At 40.7% G+C, this 19158-nt stretch overlaps 1 protein-coding gene across 1 annotated transcript in view; it reads right to left on the reverse strand.

The window, feature by feature from the left end:
- Bulli (regulator of MON1-CCZ1 complex protein bulli) overlaps positions 1 to 19158 on the reverse strand; it is a 43513-nt gene that overhangs the window by 15550 nt on the left and 8805 nt on the right. Inside the window, exons 5-9 of the mRNA XM_076204990.1 lie at positions 13080 to 13236; positions 11143 to 11248; positions 6653 to 6841; positions 2799 to 2922; positions 2493 to 2620 (exon numbers count right to left, since the gene is read on the reverse strand). Of these exons, the coding sequence (XP_076061105.1) occupies positions 2493 to 2620; positions 2799 to 2922; positions 6653 to 6841; positions 11143 to 11248; positions 13080 to 13236 (704 nt within the window). The remainder of the gene's footprint in view (positions 1 to 2492; positions 2621 to 2798; positions 2923 to 6652; positions 6842 to 11142; positions 11249 to 13079; positions 13237 to 19158) is intronic.

Below are 19158 nucleotides of genomic sequence, written 5' to 3' on the forward strand. Positions count from 1 at the left end.
GCATGTTGCCCCAGATGTCTTCTCCACCCTTTACTATCATTTCTTCCCAACATATTTCTTTTGAATTAAAATCACCCATAATTATTATATTTCCTCTTTCCTTCAGTATATCAGTCAGTTCATACTTTGTATCTTCCAACAGTTTGGAATGATCGCTTTCTATCCAGGACTGTGTTTGTTTGGGGGGGGGGGGCACATACACTACTACAAATTTTCTACTTTTCATGTGATTGCTTTCAACTTTTATCATAATTGATTCTACATTCTTTCTTCCTTCTGTTATCTTTGTCACATTTAAACTTTTCCAAGTCAAAAATAATACTCCCTCACCCTGTTTTTCCTTTCTATTCTTCATCCAACAGTTGTATAGACCTTGTCCCACAGTATTTGGTGGTAGATTACTTTTTAATTTAGTTTCTACCATTCCCATTATGTCTGGCTTTCTAATGCCAGATAGTCATTTAGTCCATTCAGTCTTGAATCATTCCATCTATGTTGGTATAGGCTAACTTTAATTTTCTGTGTGTGTCTGTGTGTGTGTGTATATGTACATACATATATGTATATATATATATATATATGAGAGATTGGGTGGAGGAAGAATAAGCGAAGATGGGCTGGAACTTTTTATTGCTTATACGTTTCGACCGACTCGGTCTTCTTCAGTAAGCTGTCTACAAACAGTTGGACCACACATTTATACATCCGAGGATGGGAACAAGGACAGGTCACCCCGCTGGCTGTCTGGGGATTCCCTTTCCCGTATCATGCATACGTTTCCCAATTGTATTTATGATTAATTTACTTGTTGCCTTTGACAAACAAACAAAACCTTCCCTGTCATTGATATTTTCATAATAATTAATGTAGGCAGCTTCAACAGTCTTCCTCATGTCTCTCCTTAATCCCGTGTGTAAAACCTCGACTCCATCCCAGTGGGGCAAATGTCCAGATCGGTCTGCATGTTGGACGAGTGAATTAGACGTCCTGTGTGACCTCAAGTCTCGTTTGTGCTCAGCTGTGCGTTTCTCGACACCTCGACCTGACTCGCCGTAATACGAAGATGAGCAACTACCGCAAGGAATGCGATAGATGGTACTGAGAGCGTTTTGGGACAGTCCTTTTATATTCTTGGTCTTGACAATTTTTCAATTTTGGAACTGGACGTCCTTGCTATTTTTATCCCACTCTTCCCAAGAAATCTGTCTATGCCTTCAGTTTTTCTAGAGTTAGGAACCGAAATATACTGTACCTTATTATCCTCGGACGATTGGACATTTGGTCTCATGAAAATGTTCCTAGCTACTCCTTTCAGCTTTCTAATCATTCCCCCTGGATATTTTAATTTCTTAAAGGCATTAGTTAAGTAGGCTAATTCATCTTCTAAAAATTCCTCACTGCAAATCCTAAAAGCTCTGAGGAAGAAGCCTATGAGCACGCCGGTCTTCACTCGCTCGCTGACACTGAGAATCTTACTCCTTCTTCCTCAGAGCTTTTAGGATTTGCAGTGAGGAATTTTTAGAAGATGAATTAGCCTACATAACTAATGCCTTTAAGAAATTAAAATATCCAGGGGGAATGATTAGAAAGCTGAAAGGAGTAGCTAGGAACATTTTCATGAGACCAAATGTCCAATCGTCCGAGGATAATAAGGTACAGTATATTTCGGTTCCTAACTCTAGAAAAAACTGAAGGCATAGACAGATTTCTTGGGAAGAGTGGGATAAAAATAGCAAGGACGTCCAGTTCCAAAATTGGAAAAATCGTCAAGACCAAGAATATAAAAGGACTGTCCCAAAACGCTCTCAGTACCATCTATCGCATTCCTTGCGGTAGTTGCTCATCTTCGTATTACGGCGAGTCAGGTCGAGGCGTCGAGAAACGCATAGCTGAGCACAAACGAGACTTGAGGTCACACAGGACGTCTAATTCACTCGTCCAACATGCAGACCGATCTGGACATTTGCCCCACTGGGATGGAGTCGAGGTTTTACACACGGGATTAAGGAGAGACATGAGGAAGACTGTTGAAGCTGCCTACATTAATTATTATGAAAATATCAATGACAGGGAAGGTTTTGTTTGTTTGTCAAAGGCAACAAGTAAATTAATCATAAATACAATTGGGAAACGTATGCATGATACGGGAAAGGGAATCCCCAGACAACCAGCGGGGTGACCTGTCCTTGTTCCCATCCTCGGATGTATAAATGTGTGGTCCAACTGTTTGTAGACAGCTTACTGAAGAAGACCGAGTCGGTCGAAACATATAAGCAATAAAAAGTTCCAGCCCATCTTCGCTTATTCTTCCTCCACCCAATCTCTCATCTGTCTAAACCATTCATCATATATATATATATATATATATATATATATATATATATATATATATATATATATATATATACATGTATATATATATAATCTAAATCTTTTACTCATGCAGAGATCTGAATCTTTATACTGATCTAAAAGGAGACCTTTCAACTCACCTGTGACTGAAGAGCAGAACTAAGGTGGTGCCGATACACAGCATTTATTTTGTCAAAAATTGTACCAAGAGGAGCCAATGAACCTGCTAGAACCAATCCCTTGACTACTTCTAACACCAAGTCCTTAGCTGCACATAAAATCATAAATGAAAAAATTTATCATTTTCCTAACACATCACAACAAATGAATTATGCCAATTCAAGGTTTATATAAATTTTCAATTGGAAATTTTGATCCATAATACTTTCTCTATTATGAACACAAATACAAGGTGAAAGAATTCAATATATTCTGTTGCTTCCCACCTTGACTCCTTCGTAGTAAACAATCTATGAGTTGACTCTTGTCCTGCATGACTGCAGCCAGGCAGTTCAAGCGAAGCCACAAATGCCACAAACAGCCTAAGCGAGCATCAATCACAATGTCAGGCTAGGGAAACAAAAGAATAAATCTATGTCTATGAATAAGAAAAACAAATTAGTTAAATAGAATGTGAGAAATCTAAGCAATTCCTATTTAACAAAAGAATAACATAGGATTGGAAAGTTGGGATCAAATGTGATGTAAATATTGTACTGCACATGAAGACACAGTCGTATGTGTGAATCAGAGTGATGATTCGGTTTCACGTCATGAAACTCCCCACTATCAGGAGGCTAGGACAGTGCCCATTACAGAGGACATTGTAACATGAAATTTAATGAAACATGCCCTTAGTTCAACTTGCCCATGACAGTTGTTCAAGTCTAAGTGAATCTATGAATCATACAGTTAGGAGCAAAATTCCATGCAATTTATTTTTATTTTTGTTCATTATACTAATAACATTTGTAAGTAGCTGATTCAGTTACTTGGAATTCCATTACTCAGGAAGCCAGTTGTCCAGGGCTATTGAGAATATTCATCTGTGAAACATATATACAAATATGGTGATACATATACATACACACCAAAGGCTCTTTCCCCCTTCCAAGGAAGATTGTCAAGTCAAAGCATATACCCATTGACTAGATAAACACCATATGAGGACGGAGCCTTTATTTGTACGACGTTTCGCTTATTACAGCTTTTTCAAGTACAAGTATCTCAACTTGTACTTGAAAAAGCTGTAATAAGCGAAACGTCGTACAAATAAAGGCTCCGTCCTCATATGGTGTTTATCTAGTCAATTTTGTCGGCAAACTGCCACTTTTAAGCATATACCCATTACATACACATTGAAATCCAATTAATATTCCTCCTATCTAAGCACCTCATTGATGAAAGGTCACCTCTGTCCCCTAACACTATGCCAGGTTTGAAAGCAATGCAGCACAACAGGCCCAAACAGTCAAGAGCTGGTTTATCCTCACTGCTGCATTATATGGTGACTCCCTCCTCTACTACTTACAATATTTTACTGAGCCAATGAGAAGAACATCCATTCGGGCTACATCATTCTTTCACCCATGCACAACCTTTGTCTATCCACTCCTACCTCTTGCACTCTATCTACTCCTCCACAGATATCCTACATACATCCAAGGACCCCTCCCTCCATCCTCCTCATCCTTGGTTTTCTCAAATTCCCTCCAGATGTCCCACTTTCCATATTCTTTTTGCTAGTCTTTCCTCACTCAAGGACCACAGACAGATACCCATTTGTGGTGGACAAGATGGACAACACAGGTGCCTATTTTTCAAAGCCTGTCAACTCCATCACCTCCATCAGAAGGTGCAGCTTTAACCCCTTCCATACGGTGATGCCTACATAGGCGTCATGAGGAGCAAGTGGGTACACGAGGCTGCCATATCGGTGTCTTGATTATATTTATTGTAGTTGTACCTGCAAGACCCCCATACTCTGTAAACTGGCTTCATCATATTTTCTATGGTTATCAAAATTCACGGGTGAAAGAGAACGAGCAATACAGGGGTTACTTTATTTTTTATAATGTGAGTATTATGACGCAACATTGCACGTCTGGCAGTTGATGCTGCCCACGAGATTTTGGCTCGGAGTGAAGGGGTTAAGGGGCTGATACTTGGTCTCAACTGTATTTCTTACACCTTATGGAGAGCTGACAACCAGCAATTGCTCTCATCCTCTTCCTACTTTCAGCCATTGACATAAAAGCAATCCCACACCAATACAATACAGAAAAATATCCCAAGTTTTTTCCTAGAGAGATCTGTGGGAGGACTCAGAAACCTTGTTAGTTGCTGTGGGTTTTCTACTTAGTGAAATTCAAAGTAACGATTGTTATTATGATAAAGCCTCAGTCATATGCCCATAACACCTCTTTGAATGATCCTACTGAACAGCTGTTTTTTTTTCACCCCATCCTATGCCTCCACATTTCTCACTCTATCCAGTAATACCTATACATGAGCTCTCCTCAGACCACTTTCTAATAAAAGTCACAACAGAAGTAGAAGGAAAAATACATTCCACATGCATACATACATATGCCAAAGGCTTTTTCCCCCTTACACGGGGGGTAGCCAAAAAGAAAAAGGCATAGAAACCACTCCCACCCATTCCATTTCCTATATATTCCACTCCCTTCCATCCTCCTTCTTATCTTGGCACCTCCTGGATGATGGGTCATCCCTGCATCCTGTCCACTGCCCTGGGTCAGAAGCAGTGTCGCAAGACACAGCACATCCACAGCAAGGCCACTTCATAAAATTGGCGACCCCCCTCTCCATCCCCTCATGCAGAAAAGGAGAAGACGGGGAGAAATCCCTTCGGGCTGCGTCAAATTTTTTCTCATACATACTTCCTCACCCCCCATCTCCCACCCACTCCCCCCCCCCATGCATCACAGCATCATCCATACACAACCCTTCTCCATTCACCCCTATCTTCTGTCCTCTCCCGTCCTTCCTCCACAGATATTCCTCTCTTTTGTAATGCCCCTTTCATCCCACCCATCCATCTCATCCTAGGACACCCCCTCATATTCACTCCTTCCACCTCTGCCTTCCACACTTCTTTTACTAATCTTTCTTCACTCATTCTTTCCATGTGTCCAAACCATCCTAATACTCTCTAATCAACCCTATCTCCCAATTCCCTTTCCACCCCTGTTCTCCTCCTCACCTCCTCATTTCTCACTCTATGTAGCCTAGTAACCCCCATCATACTTCTCAGACATTTCATCTCAAACACATTCAAACTCCTTCTCTCTTCCTCTCTTATGTTCCATGTTTCTGCCCCGTACAGTGCTGTTGGCACAATCACTCCTTCATACAACCTCCTCTTAGCATCCATTCCTAGATATCTATTTCTCATTACACCTTTTAATCCACCAAGGCATTTACTCGCTTCTCTCAATTTACATTCTACCTCCAACCCCACTCCTCCCTTTCCTGCCACATTCACACCCAAGTATCTAAAACTATCCACTTCCTCCAGTCTTTCACCCTTTATGCTCACTTCCAGCCTGCTGTCACTCTCTCCCCTTGTACATCTCATCACCTTACTTTTGCCACTACACATTTATCTTCAGCTTTCTTTTTTCACACACCTTCTCCAACTCTGTCACTAACTTCCTCAATCCCTCCTCTGATCCTGCTACAAGCGCAGTGTCGTCAGCAAACAACAACTGGCTCACCTCCCACTTTTCTCCATTTTCTTTAACCATCTCCAACCCCTGACCCACTACCCTTGCATTCACCTCTCGCACCACCCCATCCATGTAAAGATTGAACAGCCAGGGCGACATAACACATCCCTGACGAAGTCCCACCTTTACCTCAAACCATTCACTCTCTCCTTCTCACCTCATTTCTCACTCTATCCAACCTTGTAACCCCTGCAATATTTCTCACACACTTCAGAGTTTGTACATAATTTGTATTCTGCAGTTTTGCCTTTGAGAAAGCTCTGATAAGCAAATCATACTACCTGTATTAATAAAGGTTTCATTCTCACACAGTGTTTCCTTTGACATACTGGATATTGCTCAAACAAGTTATCATTATGGTGGATGCTGGCTGTTTAACTGTTATGATAGATCCTTGTCATTGCCGTTAATAAGTACCAACAAGGTTATCACAGACATTTGTTAACTTAAAATCCATGCTGGAGAATATTGGCTTGGCAAGGTTTTACTATTGTACCCGAATTTTTAACAACTTGACATAACTGATAAAAGTGATTATCTAAGCTTACCTGGAACACAACCCAAGTTGGGGCATACAGGTCAACTGGAATGGAAGTTGGATGAGCTCCAGAACCTGGTACTACTCCTGGTTCCTCCAGTGCAAAGGGCTGGACAGAGCGGGGCACAGTCACAGGGAATACTGAAGTTGTCCCATTACTAACTTCACCACCAAGTTGAACATCAAAGAGTAGGGATGACTGAAAAAAAAAAAATAATAATAAATAAATAAATACACACACATATATATTCAATCTATACATGGATGGGGTGGTGCAAGAGGTGAAGGCAAGGGTAGTGTGTTGAGGGTTGGAGATGGTTACAGAAAATGGAGAAAAGTGGGAGATGTGTCAGCTGTTGTTTGCTGACGACACTGCGCTTGTAGCAGGATCAGAGGACGGATTGAGGAAGTTAGTGGCAGAGTTTGGGAAGGTGTGTGAAAGAGGGAAGCTGAAGATAAATGTAGATAAAAGTAAGGTGATGAGATGTATAAAGGGAGAGAGTGGCAGCAGGCTGGAAGTGAGTAGAGAGAGACTAGAGGAAGTGGATAGTTTTAGATACTTGGGGTGTGAATGTGGCAGAAAAGGGAGGAGTAGAGGTGGAGGTAGAATGTAGATTGAGAGAAGCGAGTAAATGCCTTGGTGGATTAAAAAGTGTAATGAGAAATAGACATTTGGGAATGGATGCTAAGAGGAGATTGTATGAAGAAGTGATTATGCTGACAGCACTGTATGGGGCAGAAACATGGAACATAAGGGAGGAAGAGAGGAGCTTGAATGTGTTTGAGATGAAATGACTGAGAAGTGTAATGGGGGTTACTAGGCTAGATAGAGTGAGAAATAAGGAGGTGAGGAGAAGAACAGGGGTGGGAAGGGAGTTGGGGAATAGGGTTGATTAGAGAGTATTGGGATGGTTTGGACACATGGAAAGAGTGAGTGAAGAAAGATTAGTAAAAGAGGTGTGGACGGCAGAGGTGGAAGGAGTGAACACGAGGTGGCGTCCTAGGATGAGATGGATGGATGGGGTAAAAGGGGCATTGCGAAAGAGAGGAATGTCTGTTGAGGAAGGACAGGAGAGGACAGAAGATAGGGGTGAATGGAGAAGTGTTGTGTATGGATGATGCTGTGATGCATGAGGAGGAGTGGGTGGGGGGTTGGGGGGGTGAGGGAGTATGTATGAGAAATAAACTGAAACTGCCCAAAGGGATTTCTCCCAGTCTTCTCCTTTTCTGCATGAGGGGGTCACCAAATTAATAAAGCAGCCTTGCTGTGGGTGTGCTGTGTCTTGCAACACTGCTTCTAACCCAGGGCAATGGACAAGATACAGGGATGACCCATCATCCAAGAGGTGCCAAGATAAGAGGGAGGGAAGAGGGTAGAGGGGAGTGGAGTATGTAGGGGATGGAATGGTGGGAGTGGTTTCTATGCCTTTTTCTTTTGGCTACCTCCCATGTAAGGAAGAAAAAAGCCTTTGGTATATGTATGTACCTATTTACATACCTGTAAAACAGTTTAGGTTATTCCTTGCATTTTTCTACTAAGTCCCTTTCATATCTTCTCTTTTCATCTCTGCATATTTTTATATAATCATTTCTAAGTGTGATATATGTTTGCCACTTACTCATTTATTTATTTTATTATTATTATTTTTTTTTTCATCTTTTCCATGCTTTGTCTCTTCTATCTTTAGCCTTGCTACATTTTTTGTTGTAATAGCACTTAATGTACACCCTTTCTTGCCTCTGTTTTGGTACATATTTGTTTATTCCCTCATTGTAAATTTCTTTTAGTATGTTCCATTTCTTTTCCATCTTTGTTTCTTCATTTTAGAAGTTTTCCCAATTTGCATTTTGGAAGAATTTTCTGAGTTTCTCAAAATCTGTTTTGTTGTACATTGGTCTTCCTTTTCTGTGTTTCTCATTTCTTCTCAAATTCATTTGTTGTTTTAGTTCAAACTCTATTAGTAAGTGGTCACTTTTCCCAATTGGGGTTTTGTAATCAATTCTGTCCACAATTTCAGGCTCTGACATAAGTATTAAGTTTAGTCTTGACGGTTACTCATTGTTTCTATATCTGGTATTTTCCTTTACCTATTGAGTCATTGTGTATTCAATGGTCATATCCAGTAGTATGTTTCCCCAGAGGTCTTCTCCACCCTTCACTGCCATTTCTTCCCAACATATTTCTTTTGAGTTAAAGTCACCCATAATTACTATATTTCCTCCTTCTTTCAGTAAATCAGTTAGCACATTCTTTGTGTCACCCAACAGTTTGTAATGATCACTCCCAGTCCAAGACTGTGTTTTGGGGGGTACATACATTACTACAAATTTTCTACTTTTCATGTCACTGTTTTCAACTTTCATCATAATCAATTCCACATTGTTTTTTCCTTCTGTTATCTTGGTCACATTTAAGACTTTTTTAGTCAAAATCATTACTCCTGCACCCTGTTTCTCTTTTTTATTTTTCATCCAATGGTTGTATACACCTTGTCCCATAGTACTTGGTGGTAGAAGACTTTTTAATTTCGTTTCTACAATTCCCATTATGTCTGGTTTTTCTAATGCCAGACAGTCATTTAATTCATTCAGTCCTGAAATTGTGTGTGTGTATTTACCTAGTTGTATTATATGGGAAGGGAGCTATGCTTGTGGTGACCTGTCTTTGTATCTTTCAGCATCAAGTTTTTTCTTAAAATCTTAAATATTGTTTGCCCACACCATTTCTTTATCTAAATCATTCCAGGTATGTAGGAAGATATTCTTTTTTTTTCATATCTCTTCTATAGTTATCCTTTTTGAGTTTCTTTTCGTGACCTCTTGTTTTTTCATTGTCCCATTTTAATTAATCATTCCTATCAAGGATTTCCATTCCTTTCATGATTCTATAGTCAGTAGATCTCCTCTTTCTCTTCTTTGTTCCAGAGTGGGTAGTTCCAATTTGGACAATCTTTGTTCATATGTTGATTTGGAGAGAATTGGTGCCAACCTTGTCATTGCTTTTTGTATTCTTTCTAATTTCTTTACATTCTTTTTAGTACTGAGTGTCCATAGTGTTGCTGCATACTCCAAATTTGGTCTTATCAGTGTAACCAATATTTTTTTTAACCATTTCCTCATCCAAATAGTCAAATGCCAATTTCATCTACCTTAATATGTTGAAGGTTTCTCCGACTATATTATTGATATGTTTGTCCAGTGTCATGTCTTTGCTGATTATTACTGCAAGGTCTCTTTCTGAATTAACTTTATTGACTTATTCTTCACCAATTTTAAAATTTCTTGATATTCTTTTTCCAAACTCCATTATACTACACCTCTTGATATGAAATTCACTTCCCACTTTTGAGTCTGTCACGTCACACCGGGTTCATACTCGTGATGTGACATATTCATTCCTGGAGCATGACTACACTGTGTTTTGCAACCCCTCGGCGTGACCTATAACACGGACCAAATATGGAGCGGCGTAAGTCCGACGGTTGTGAAGACGGCGTCCCCTCTCTTGACCACCTTAGCCCTATGGGGTGAGAATGAACAATGACTCCTTGTCCGCTAAGACTGTTGACCTAGAACGCGCGCGAAAGCTCTCGTAGGCAAGCGGCGGAGTGGTACGAAACCAACGCCGCCCGCTAGCTGAGGTCAAGGGGCGCATTAACCAAGAAGAATGAGACGAATTAGCACCTCCCCTCCTTTTCTACCTCACTGTCTTGTAGGTTAAGGTATAAGCTAGGGAATTATTGTAAACCCTCTCCATGCATAAATAAAGGAAGTAATGGATGTGTGGAGTTGGGTAGATAGGGATAGGAATATATGTATTAAGATAAGTTGGTACTTCGGCAATAGCACCTGTGTTGTGCGGCTGGGGTATAAATTGGGGGGGTGCAGATACCCACGCTGCTCCCTCTGCACATTGTCGGTACTTTGTAAGTAAGAGATATTCTCACTAGTTGTGTTAGTAAATATTTCAGTGATTTTGTATATCTTCGTTCTTTATCCTGGCGTGTTGGATGTATCTATAAAGGGGCGATTCTTCTCTGAGACTCTGGATTGTATGAATTACTCAAACTCTGTTTTAGAGTTTGATGTAACACACAAAAACTGAGCTTAGGGCATGACAGAGTCCATTTCCAGATTTTGTCCAGGTCCAACTGTAAGGGTTCACAATCCTCCTCTGTTCTTACTTTCTTTAGTATTTTTGCATCATCTGCGAAGAAATTCATATAACACTCTACTCCCTCATCCATGTCATTTATATATATTGCAAATGTGATTGGAGCTAGTACTGAACCTTGCAGGACACCACTTATCATTTCTTCCCAATTCGAGTATTTGTCTCTAATTGTGTAAGTGAGGGAGAAGGAGGCAGATAATATTAGACATAGGAGAAAGGGCATGAGAGAATTATCTTAAATATTCTCATGGCAAACAATTCTGATTGTTCTAAATGACATACCTAAAGAGAACATGAGTGACAATTCCATATGTTTCCAGACATACCTTTGATGCCTGGTGATGTACAATTATCAAATTGTCTACTATGTTTACAGCAAATCTTCCTGACAATTCAAGACGACACATGTGAGTTCTTCTAAAAATTCCATCTCTGAAAGAAAATAATCTTGAAAATGACAAGACAGAAAAGATTATGATAGATAAATGAGTTGCATACTGTATATCAACTTTTTTTTCTTGTACCAAGGCTGCAGGTTTCCAGTTGAGGAAACTCAAGGCAAATTGTTGTTATTATCCACTTATTTCTGCTTTTCACACTCTTTACTAGTCATTCCTTGTCATTCTTCCCACTTGCCCAAACAACTCAACAATTTGGTCTACCCTACCAGACTGCCTTCTCTGTACACCTTTTTCTGGATCACCATCACCTATTTCATTACTCAATCCATTTTATTAAATGGATTCATTAGACTCCCCCCCCCCATGTTCCATACATTTGCAATATGCTCCATAATACTTCTACAACCCTGTCACATGGTTTTCAGTTCTATACATGCTTAAAATACATCTTTACCTGATACTATTTCTTGCTTTTTTTATCACAAATCTTTATTTCATGCAGCTGTTTCTTCTCCTCTATGTGTTCTTCCCAAATCACCCAAAGACACAGAGTACCCCATTGTACACTGCCATACTCTTGCTCTACTCAGGTAACAACACAAACGGTCTTCTTTGAACGAGTTAAGGACCAAACCAGTGGGTTTTGCTGGTTACCTAGAGCCTATACTCTTTGTATCTCATCTTTATTTCCATATCCCTGATGTTTTCCTTTCCCATTACAGTCATCTTCCTAGCTCCTCCCAATGCCGCAACCAATCTCTCTGAAACCTCTTCCACATTCTCTGAAATATTCTACCCATCTTCCCTTTTCCACCTTCACTTCCACTATATGTCCACAAACACCCTTTACCTTTTCCTCTCTACCTGACTCATCCCCTCACTCTCTTCACTTCCCTGCGAAACATCTTTCTATTCTTTTCAAAATTCTGTCAAACTCCTACCCCATTTTACACCTACTCTCCTCTGTACCTCCCTCACCTTGTGTATTATTTTTCCTATTTCTTTATCTCTTGCATGCTTTCCTCATAACCTTTCCTTTTTTCTTCCACCACTTCCTTCCTCTTCATTCTAGTATTTACGGTCTCCTGTTCCCTCTTATTTTCCACATCCCACATATGTCTGCATTTTATCATTTCCTCCTTGAAATATTCTTCTACTGCTACTTCTCCTTATCCCTGACCACCTCCCTGAATACTCTCAGTTTCTCATGGTATTCATTCTTTTATCTTTCTCATTTAATTTGTCTTCCCTCACCCAGAGCCCTTATATGCCTAAGTGCCACCCTGGAGCAAAATTCTCAGTGACACCCCACCCCCTTCCCCACCATCACCACTTCCCATTTCCACCATTCCTTACTGCCTATTACAGCTATTGGTTTGCAAAATTATTAAACAGATTTTAAATATATTATTTAATGTCCCTATTGCAGAAGGGATAAGGGAAAAATATTTTATATTCTGTTGATTCTAAGACAAAATTTGTATATTACAGTAAAATATTCAAGGCTCCTTTGACATTTTTCTTTTTCATAATTATTTTGTCAGCATTGTGGGTGGCATGTCCAGACTAGAATTGCCGCCCCAGGCTATATGCACCCCCCCCATTCCCACCCCCCACCCCCCATGTGAGGGCCCTGCTCTCGCCACTTCTCCACCCCCCACCTTTTCACCATCATCCTCCATCTTTCTTTCACTCTGCTTCCCTGCTATCTCATAATGATCTGACAAAAATTTTAAAAACTTCCAGCATAATCATAATGAAATTGATGCACATTTTATTTTTTATTAAATATTTCATACAACCCTTAAAACAATTCAGACAATAAGGATTAAAGCTAAAACTTAAGTTACAAACATACTAACTTGTTTTGTGTATGTACATCTAGACAGGCTGAGATTGTGGCCATGGCTGGATGGCGCAGAACACAGACAACCATGTTTCCGTACACACTGCCGATGCATACATCACGCTCACATAATACAATAGTTGGACCACCAGATGAGTTGTTGCTTAATTCGACTGAAAAGAAAAGCAAAAAATTTCCAGCTTCTATTTACATTCTTATGTTGCAGAGAAGAAAAAACAAAATGAATGAAATATACACATGCAAAATTTAGTTCGGCCAGCTTTGATAATCCATCAAGTAGTTACTTCTTTTAATGCAAGGTTACATTCCCTGAGAACTTTCACATAGCACTGCAGTTTGCAGCATACTTGAGTGCTACAAACAACACAGCCACTAGCAGAATTTTTAATATTCATTACAATTACTGTATATGCTAATATCACTTTTCTCATGCAATACTGTTGAAAATGCTATACACAAACAATTCATATTGCAATAGATAGAAATACACTAAAACAAATGTTTTCATAAGCACCTCGAATGTTTAATATAAGCAAGCTGCCAGTATGCAAAATTTGCTCAACTGATTTTTTCTTCACTTTTTTTCTTCGATGTAACTCACAAAATGTGGGTTAAAAGTAAGGTGATGAGATGTACAAGGGGTGAAAGTGGCAGTAGACTGGAGGTGAGCATTAAGGGAGAGCGACTGGAGGAAGTGGATAGTTTTAGATACTTGGGTGCAAATGTGGCAGGAAAAGGTGGAGTGAAGGTGGAGGTAGAATGTAGATTGAGAGAAGCACGTAAATGCCTTGGTGGATTAAAAAGTGTAATGAGGAATAGACATTTGGGAATGGATGCTAAGAGGAGATTGTATGAAGGAGTGATTGTGCCAACAGCACTGTATGGGGCAGAAACATGGAACATAAGAGAGGAAGAGAGAAGGAGTTTGAATGTGTTTGAGATGAGGTGTCTGAGAAGTATGATGGGGGTTACTAGGCTACATAGAGTGAGAAATGAGGAGGTGAGGAGGAGAACAGGGGTGGAAAGGGAGTTGAGAGATAGGGTTGATGAAAGAGTATTAGGATGGTTTGGACACATGGAAAGAATGAGTGAAGAAAGACTAGTAAAAGAGGTGTGGAAGGCAGATGTGGAGGGAGTGAACATGAGGTGACCTAGGATGAGATGGATGGATGGGGTGAAGGGGGCTTTGGGGAAGAGGGGAATGTCTGTTGAGGAAGGACGGGAGAGGACAGAAGACAGGGATGAATGGAGAATGGTTGTATATGGATGATGTTGTGATGCATGAGGTGGAATGGGCGGGGGGATGGGGGGTGAGGTAGTATGTGTGAGCAAAATTTGACGCAGCCCGAAGGGATTTCTCCCTGTCCTCTCCTGTTATGCATGGGGGAACGGAGAGGGGGGGTCGCCGATTTAATGAAGCGGCCTTGCTGTGGATGTGCTGTGTCTTGCGACACTGCTTCTGACCCAGGGCAGTGGACAAGGTGCAGGGATGACCCGTCATCCAGGAGGTGCTAAGATAAGAGGGAAGAGGGAGGGTGGAGGGGTGTGGAGTGTATTCAGGGATGGAATGGGTGGGAATGATTTTATGCCTTTTCCTTTTTGGCTACCTCCCTTGTAAGGGGGAAAAAGTCTTGGTATATGTATGTATATGTATGTAATTCACAAAATCATAAAAGTTAACCAATGACCTAATTAGGGTCATTTTAGTAGTATGTGATATGCATCGAAGGAATAAAAAAATCCATCTATATATATGGAGTGAAGGTGGAGGTAGAATGTAGATTGAGAGAAGCGAGTAAATGCCTTGGTGGTTTAAAAAGTGTAATGAGGAATAGGAATCTGGGAATGGATGCTAAGAGGAGACTGTATGAAGGAATGATTGTGCCAACAGCACTGTATGGAGCAGAAACATGGAACATGAGAGAGGAAGAGAGAAGGAACTTGAATGTGTTTGAGATGAAGTGTCTGAGAAGTATGATGGGGGTTACTAGGCTAGATAGAGTGAGAAATGAGGAAGTGAGGAGGAGAACAGGGGTGGAAAGGGAGCTGGGAGATAGGGTGGATGAAAGAGTATTAGGATGGTTTGGACACATGGAAAGAATGAGTGAAGAAAGACTGGTAAAGGAGGTATGGAAGGCAGATGTGGAGGGAGTGAACATGAGGGGACGTCCTAGGATGAGATGGATGGATGGGGTGAAGGGGGCTTTGGGGAAGAGGGGAATGTCGGTTGAGGAAGGACGGGAGAGGACAGAAGACAGAGGTGAATGGAGAATGGTTGTATATGGAAAATGTTGTGATGCATGAGGTGGATTGGACGGGGGAATGGGGGTGAGGAAGTGTGTGTGTGAGCAAAAATTTTTGATGCAGCCCGAAGGGATTTCTCCCCGTCCTCTCCTTTATATGGGGGGACGGAGAGGGTGGGTCGCCGATTTAATGAAGCGGCCTTGCTGTGGATGTGCTGCGTCCTGCGACACTACTTCTGACCCAGGGCAGTGGACAGGGTGCAGGGATGACCCGTCATCTAGGAGGTGCTAAGATGGGAGGGAGGGTGGAGGGGTGTGGAGTGTTTTCGGGGATGAAATGGGTGGGAATGTTTTTGTGCCTTGTCCTTTTTGGCTACCCCCCTGGTAAGGGGGAGAGGAGCCTTGGTAAGGTATATGTATGTATGTATGTATGTATGTATGTATGTATATATATATATATATATAAATATATATATATATATATATATATATATATATGCAAAGTAGACCACTTGGAAAAAGAAACTAACGAAGCAGAGCGCTTTCGTATATTACATCTTCAGTGCAAAAAGGTGCACTGAAGATGTAATATACAAAAGCGCTCTGCTTCGTTAGTTTCTTTTTTCAAGTGGTCTACTTTGCATAAGCGAACACATGTACCTGTGTTCTTATTAGCATATATATATATATATATATAAAATCAAACCAGCCATCCTGAGTCCACTGCTGAACAAAGGCCTCCTTCATAGCATTTCATGATTCACACAACTGCACCAACCTTTGCCACATCAACTTCTCTATCTCATTTTCCACCTTCTGTCTGGTCTCCCTCTTCCACACTTCCTATCTCACAGCATCCACCCAGTGACACACTTGCTCCATTGCTCATCAGTTGTTTGGTCTAACTTACCTGCCCAATTCCACTTCCTCTCTTTTACCACCTCCACAATATCTTTCACTTTTACACATGGAAAGAATGAGTGAAGAAAGACTAGTAAAAGAGGTATGGAAGGCAGATGTGGAGGGAGTGAACATGAGGGGACGTCCTAGGATGAGGTGGATGGATGGGGTGAAGGGGGCTTTGGGGAAGAGGGGAATGTCTGTTGAGGAAGGAAGGGAGAGGACGGAAGACAGAGGTGAGTGGAGAATGGTTGTATATGGATGATGTTGTGACTGCATGAGGAGGAATGGGCGGGGGGTGGGGGGGGTAGTATGTGTGAGTAAATTTTGACGCAGCCCGAAGGGATTTCTCCCCGTCCTCCCTTTATATGCAAAGGGGGACGGAGAAGGGGGGTCGCCGATTAAATGAAGCGGCCTTGCTGTGGATGTACTGTGTCTTGCGACACTGCTTCTGACCCAGGGCGGTGGGCAGGGTTCAGGGATGACCCGTCATCCAGGAGGTGCTCAGATGAGAGGAAGGGTGGGAGGGGTGTGGAGTGTATTTAGGGATGAAATGGGTGGGAGTGTTTTTATGCCTTTCCCTTTGTGGCTACCTCCCTTGGAAGGGGGAAAAAGCCTTGGTATATGTATGTATGTACAATATGTTTCACTCTAGTCTGCTCTCTCACCCAACTTGCTCTCTTTCGGTCTCTCAGCGTTATTCCCATCACTGATTTCTCCATTCTCCTCTGTGCAGTCCTTAGCTTTGTTTCCATCACCTTCATTAGTTTCCAAGCCTCACACCTAAATAATTATACTCCTCAACTTCTTCAAGACTCTCACCATCAATTATAATCTCTTTACTTTGAACTTTTGTGTTGAACATTACTTTGGTTTTACTCTTATTCATTTTTAAACCTACTTTGAGACTTTCTTTGTTCAGATCACTCAGCATAACTTGCAAGTCTTCTGCTTTTTCTGAAATAAGAATAATGTCATCTGCAAATCTTAGGTGGTTCAAATATTTGCCATTAATCTTCAAACCTTTCTCTTCCCAACTCAACCCTTTGAAAATCTCTTCCAAACAAGCTGATATATATTTATATATATATATATATATATATATATATATATATATATATATATATATATATTTATATATATATATATATATATATATATATATATATATATATAAGGGTTAGATGGACGCCCCCTCATATTTACTCCTTCCACACCTCTTTTAATAATCTTTCATCACTCATTTTTTCCATGTGTCCAAACCATCCTAATACTCTTTCATCAACCCTATCTCCCAGCTCCCTTTCCACCCCTGTTCTCCTCCTCACTTCCTCATTTCTCACTCTATGTAGCCTAGTAACCCCTATCATACTTCTCAGACATTTCATCTCAAACACATTCAAACTCCTTCTCTCTTCCTCTCTTATGTTCCATGTTTCTGCCTCATACAGTGCTGTTGGCACAATCACTCCTTCATATAACCTCCTCTTAGCATCCATTCCCAGATGTCTATTTCTCATTACACTTTTTAATCCACCAAGGCATTTACTCGCTTCTCTCAATCTACATTCTACCTCCACCTCCACTCCTCCCTTTCCTGCCACATTCGCACCCAAGTATCTAAAACTATCCACTTCCTCCAGTTTCTCTCCCTTAATGCTCACTTCCAGCCTGCTGTCACTCTCTCCCCTTGTACATCTCATCACCTTCCTTTTACCCACATCTATCTTCAGCTTCCTTCTTTCACACACCTCCTCAAACTCTGCCACTAACTTCCTCAATCCCTCCTCTGATCCTGCTACAAGCACAGTGTCGTCAGCAAACAACAACTGGCTATCTCCCACTTTACCCCATTTTCTTTAACCATCTCCAACCCCCCTACCCTTGCATTCACCTTTCACACAACCCCATCCATGTATAGATTGAACAGCCAGGGCGACATAACACATCCCTGACCAAGTCCCACCTTTACCTCAAACCATTCACTCTCCATTTCTAATCCTAACACATGCTCTACTACTCTCGTAAAAACTCCTGACTGCTCTTAACAGCTTTCTTCCTATCCCATATATCTGCAGGACCTCCCACAGTGCCTTCCTGTCTACCCTGTTGTAAGCCTTTTCCAAAACCATAAAAGCCCAAAAAACATCCTTACCTTTTCCTATAGCTTTCTCACATATCTGTCTTATCACAAAAATCTGATCTACACAACCCCTACCTGTCCTAAACCCACACTGTTCCTCACCAATTACTCCCTCTGTTCCTCTCCTAATCCTCTCAATCAAGACCCTCCCATAAGCCTTCCCAACTGCACTCAACAAGCTGATCCCTCTGAAACTACTACACTCACACTTGTCCCCCTTTCCCTTGTAAGGCAGAACGATACAGGCACTCTTCTAGTCATTTCTTAGTTTGATATAAATTTGCCACTTACCATTTTATTTTATTTTTTCCATCTTTTCCAAGCTTTGTCTCTTCTATTGTTTCCCTCACTACATTTTTTGTTGTACCAGCACTTAATGGACGACTTTTCCTGTTTTTGTTTTGTTACGTATTTATTCACTCCATTATAGAATTTTCTGAGTTTCTCAAAATCCATTTTGTTGTACATCAGTCTTCCTTTTCTGGGTTTCTCATTTCTTCCCAAATAAATTTCCTCTTTTAGTTTGACCTCAATTAGTATGTGGTCACTCTTCCCAACTGTTGTCTTGTATTCCATTTTATCCACAATTTCAGGCTTTGATGTAAATATCAAGTCTAGTCTTGACAGTTCTTCATTATTTCTATATTTGGAATTCTCTTTTACCCATTGAGTCATTGTGTATTCAATGGTCATGTCCAGTAGTATATTTCCCTAAAGTGTGTGTGTGTGTGTGTGTATATATATATATATATATATATTTTCAACCACATTAACTTTTTACTTTTAAT

The sequence above is a fragment of the Oratosquilla oratoria genome, chromosome 21, assembly GCF_046742065.1.
Source record: "Oratosquilla oratoria isolate Oo_2021 chromosome 21, ASM4674206v1, whole genome shotgun sequence".
Lineage (NCBI taxonomy): Eukaryota > Metazoa > Arthropoda > Malacostraca > Stomatopoda > Squillidae > Oratosquilla > Oratosquilla oratoria.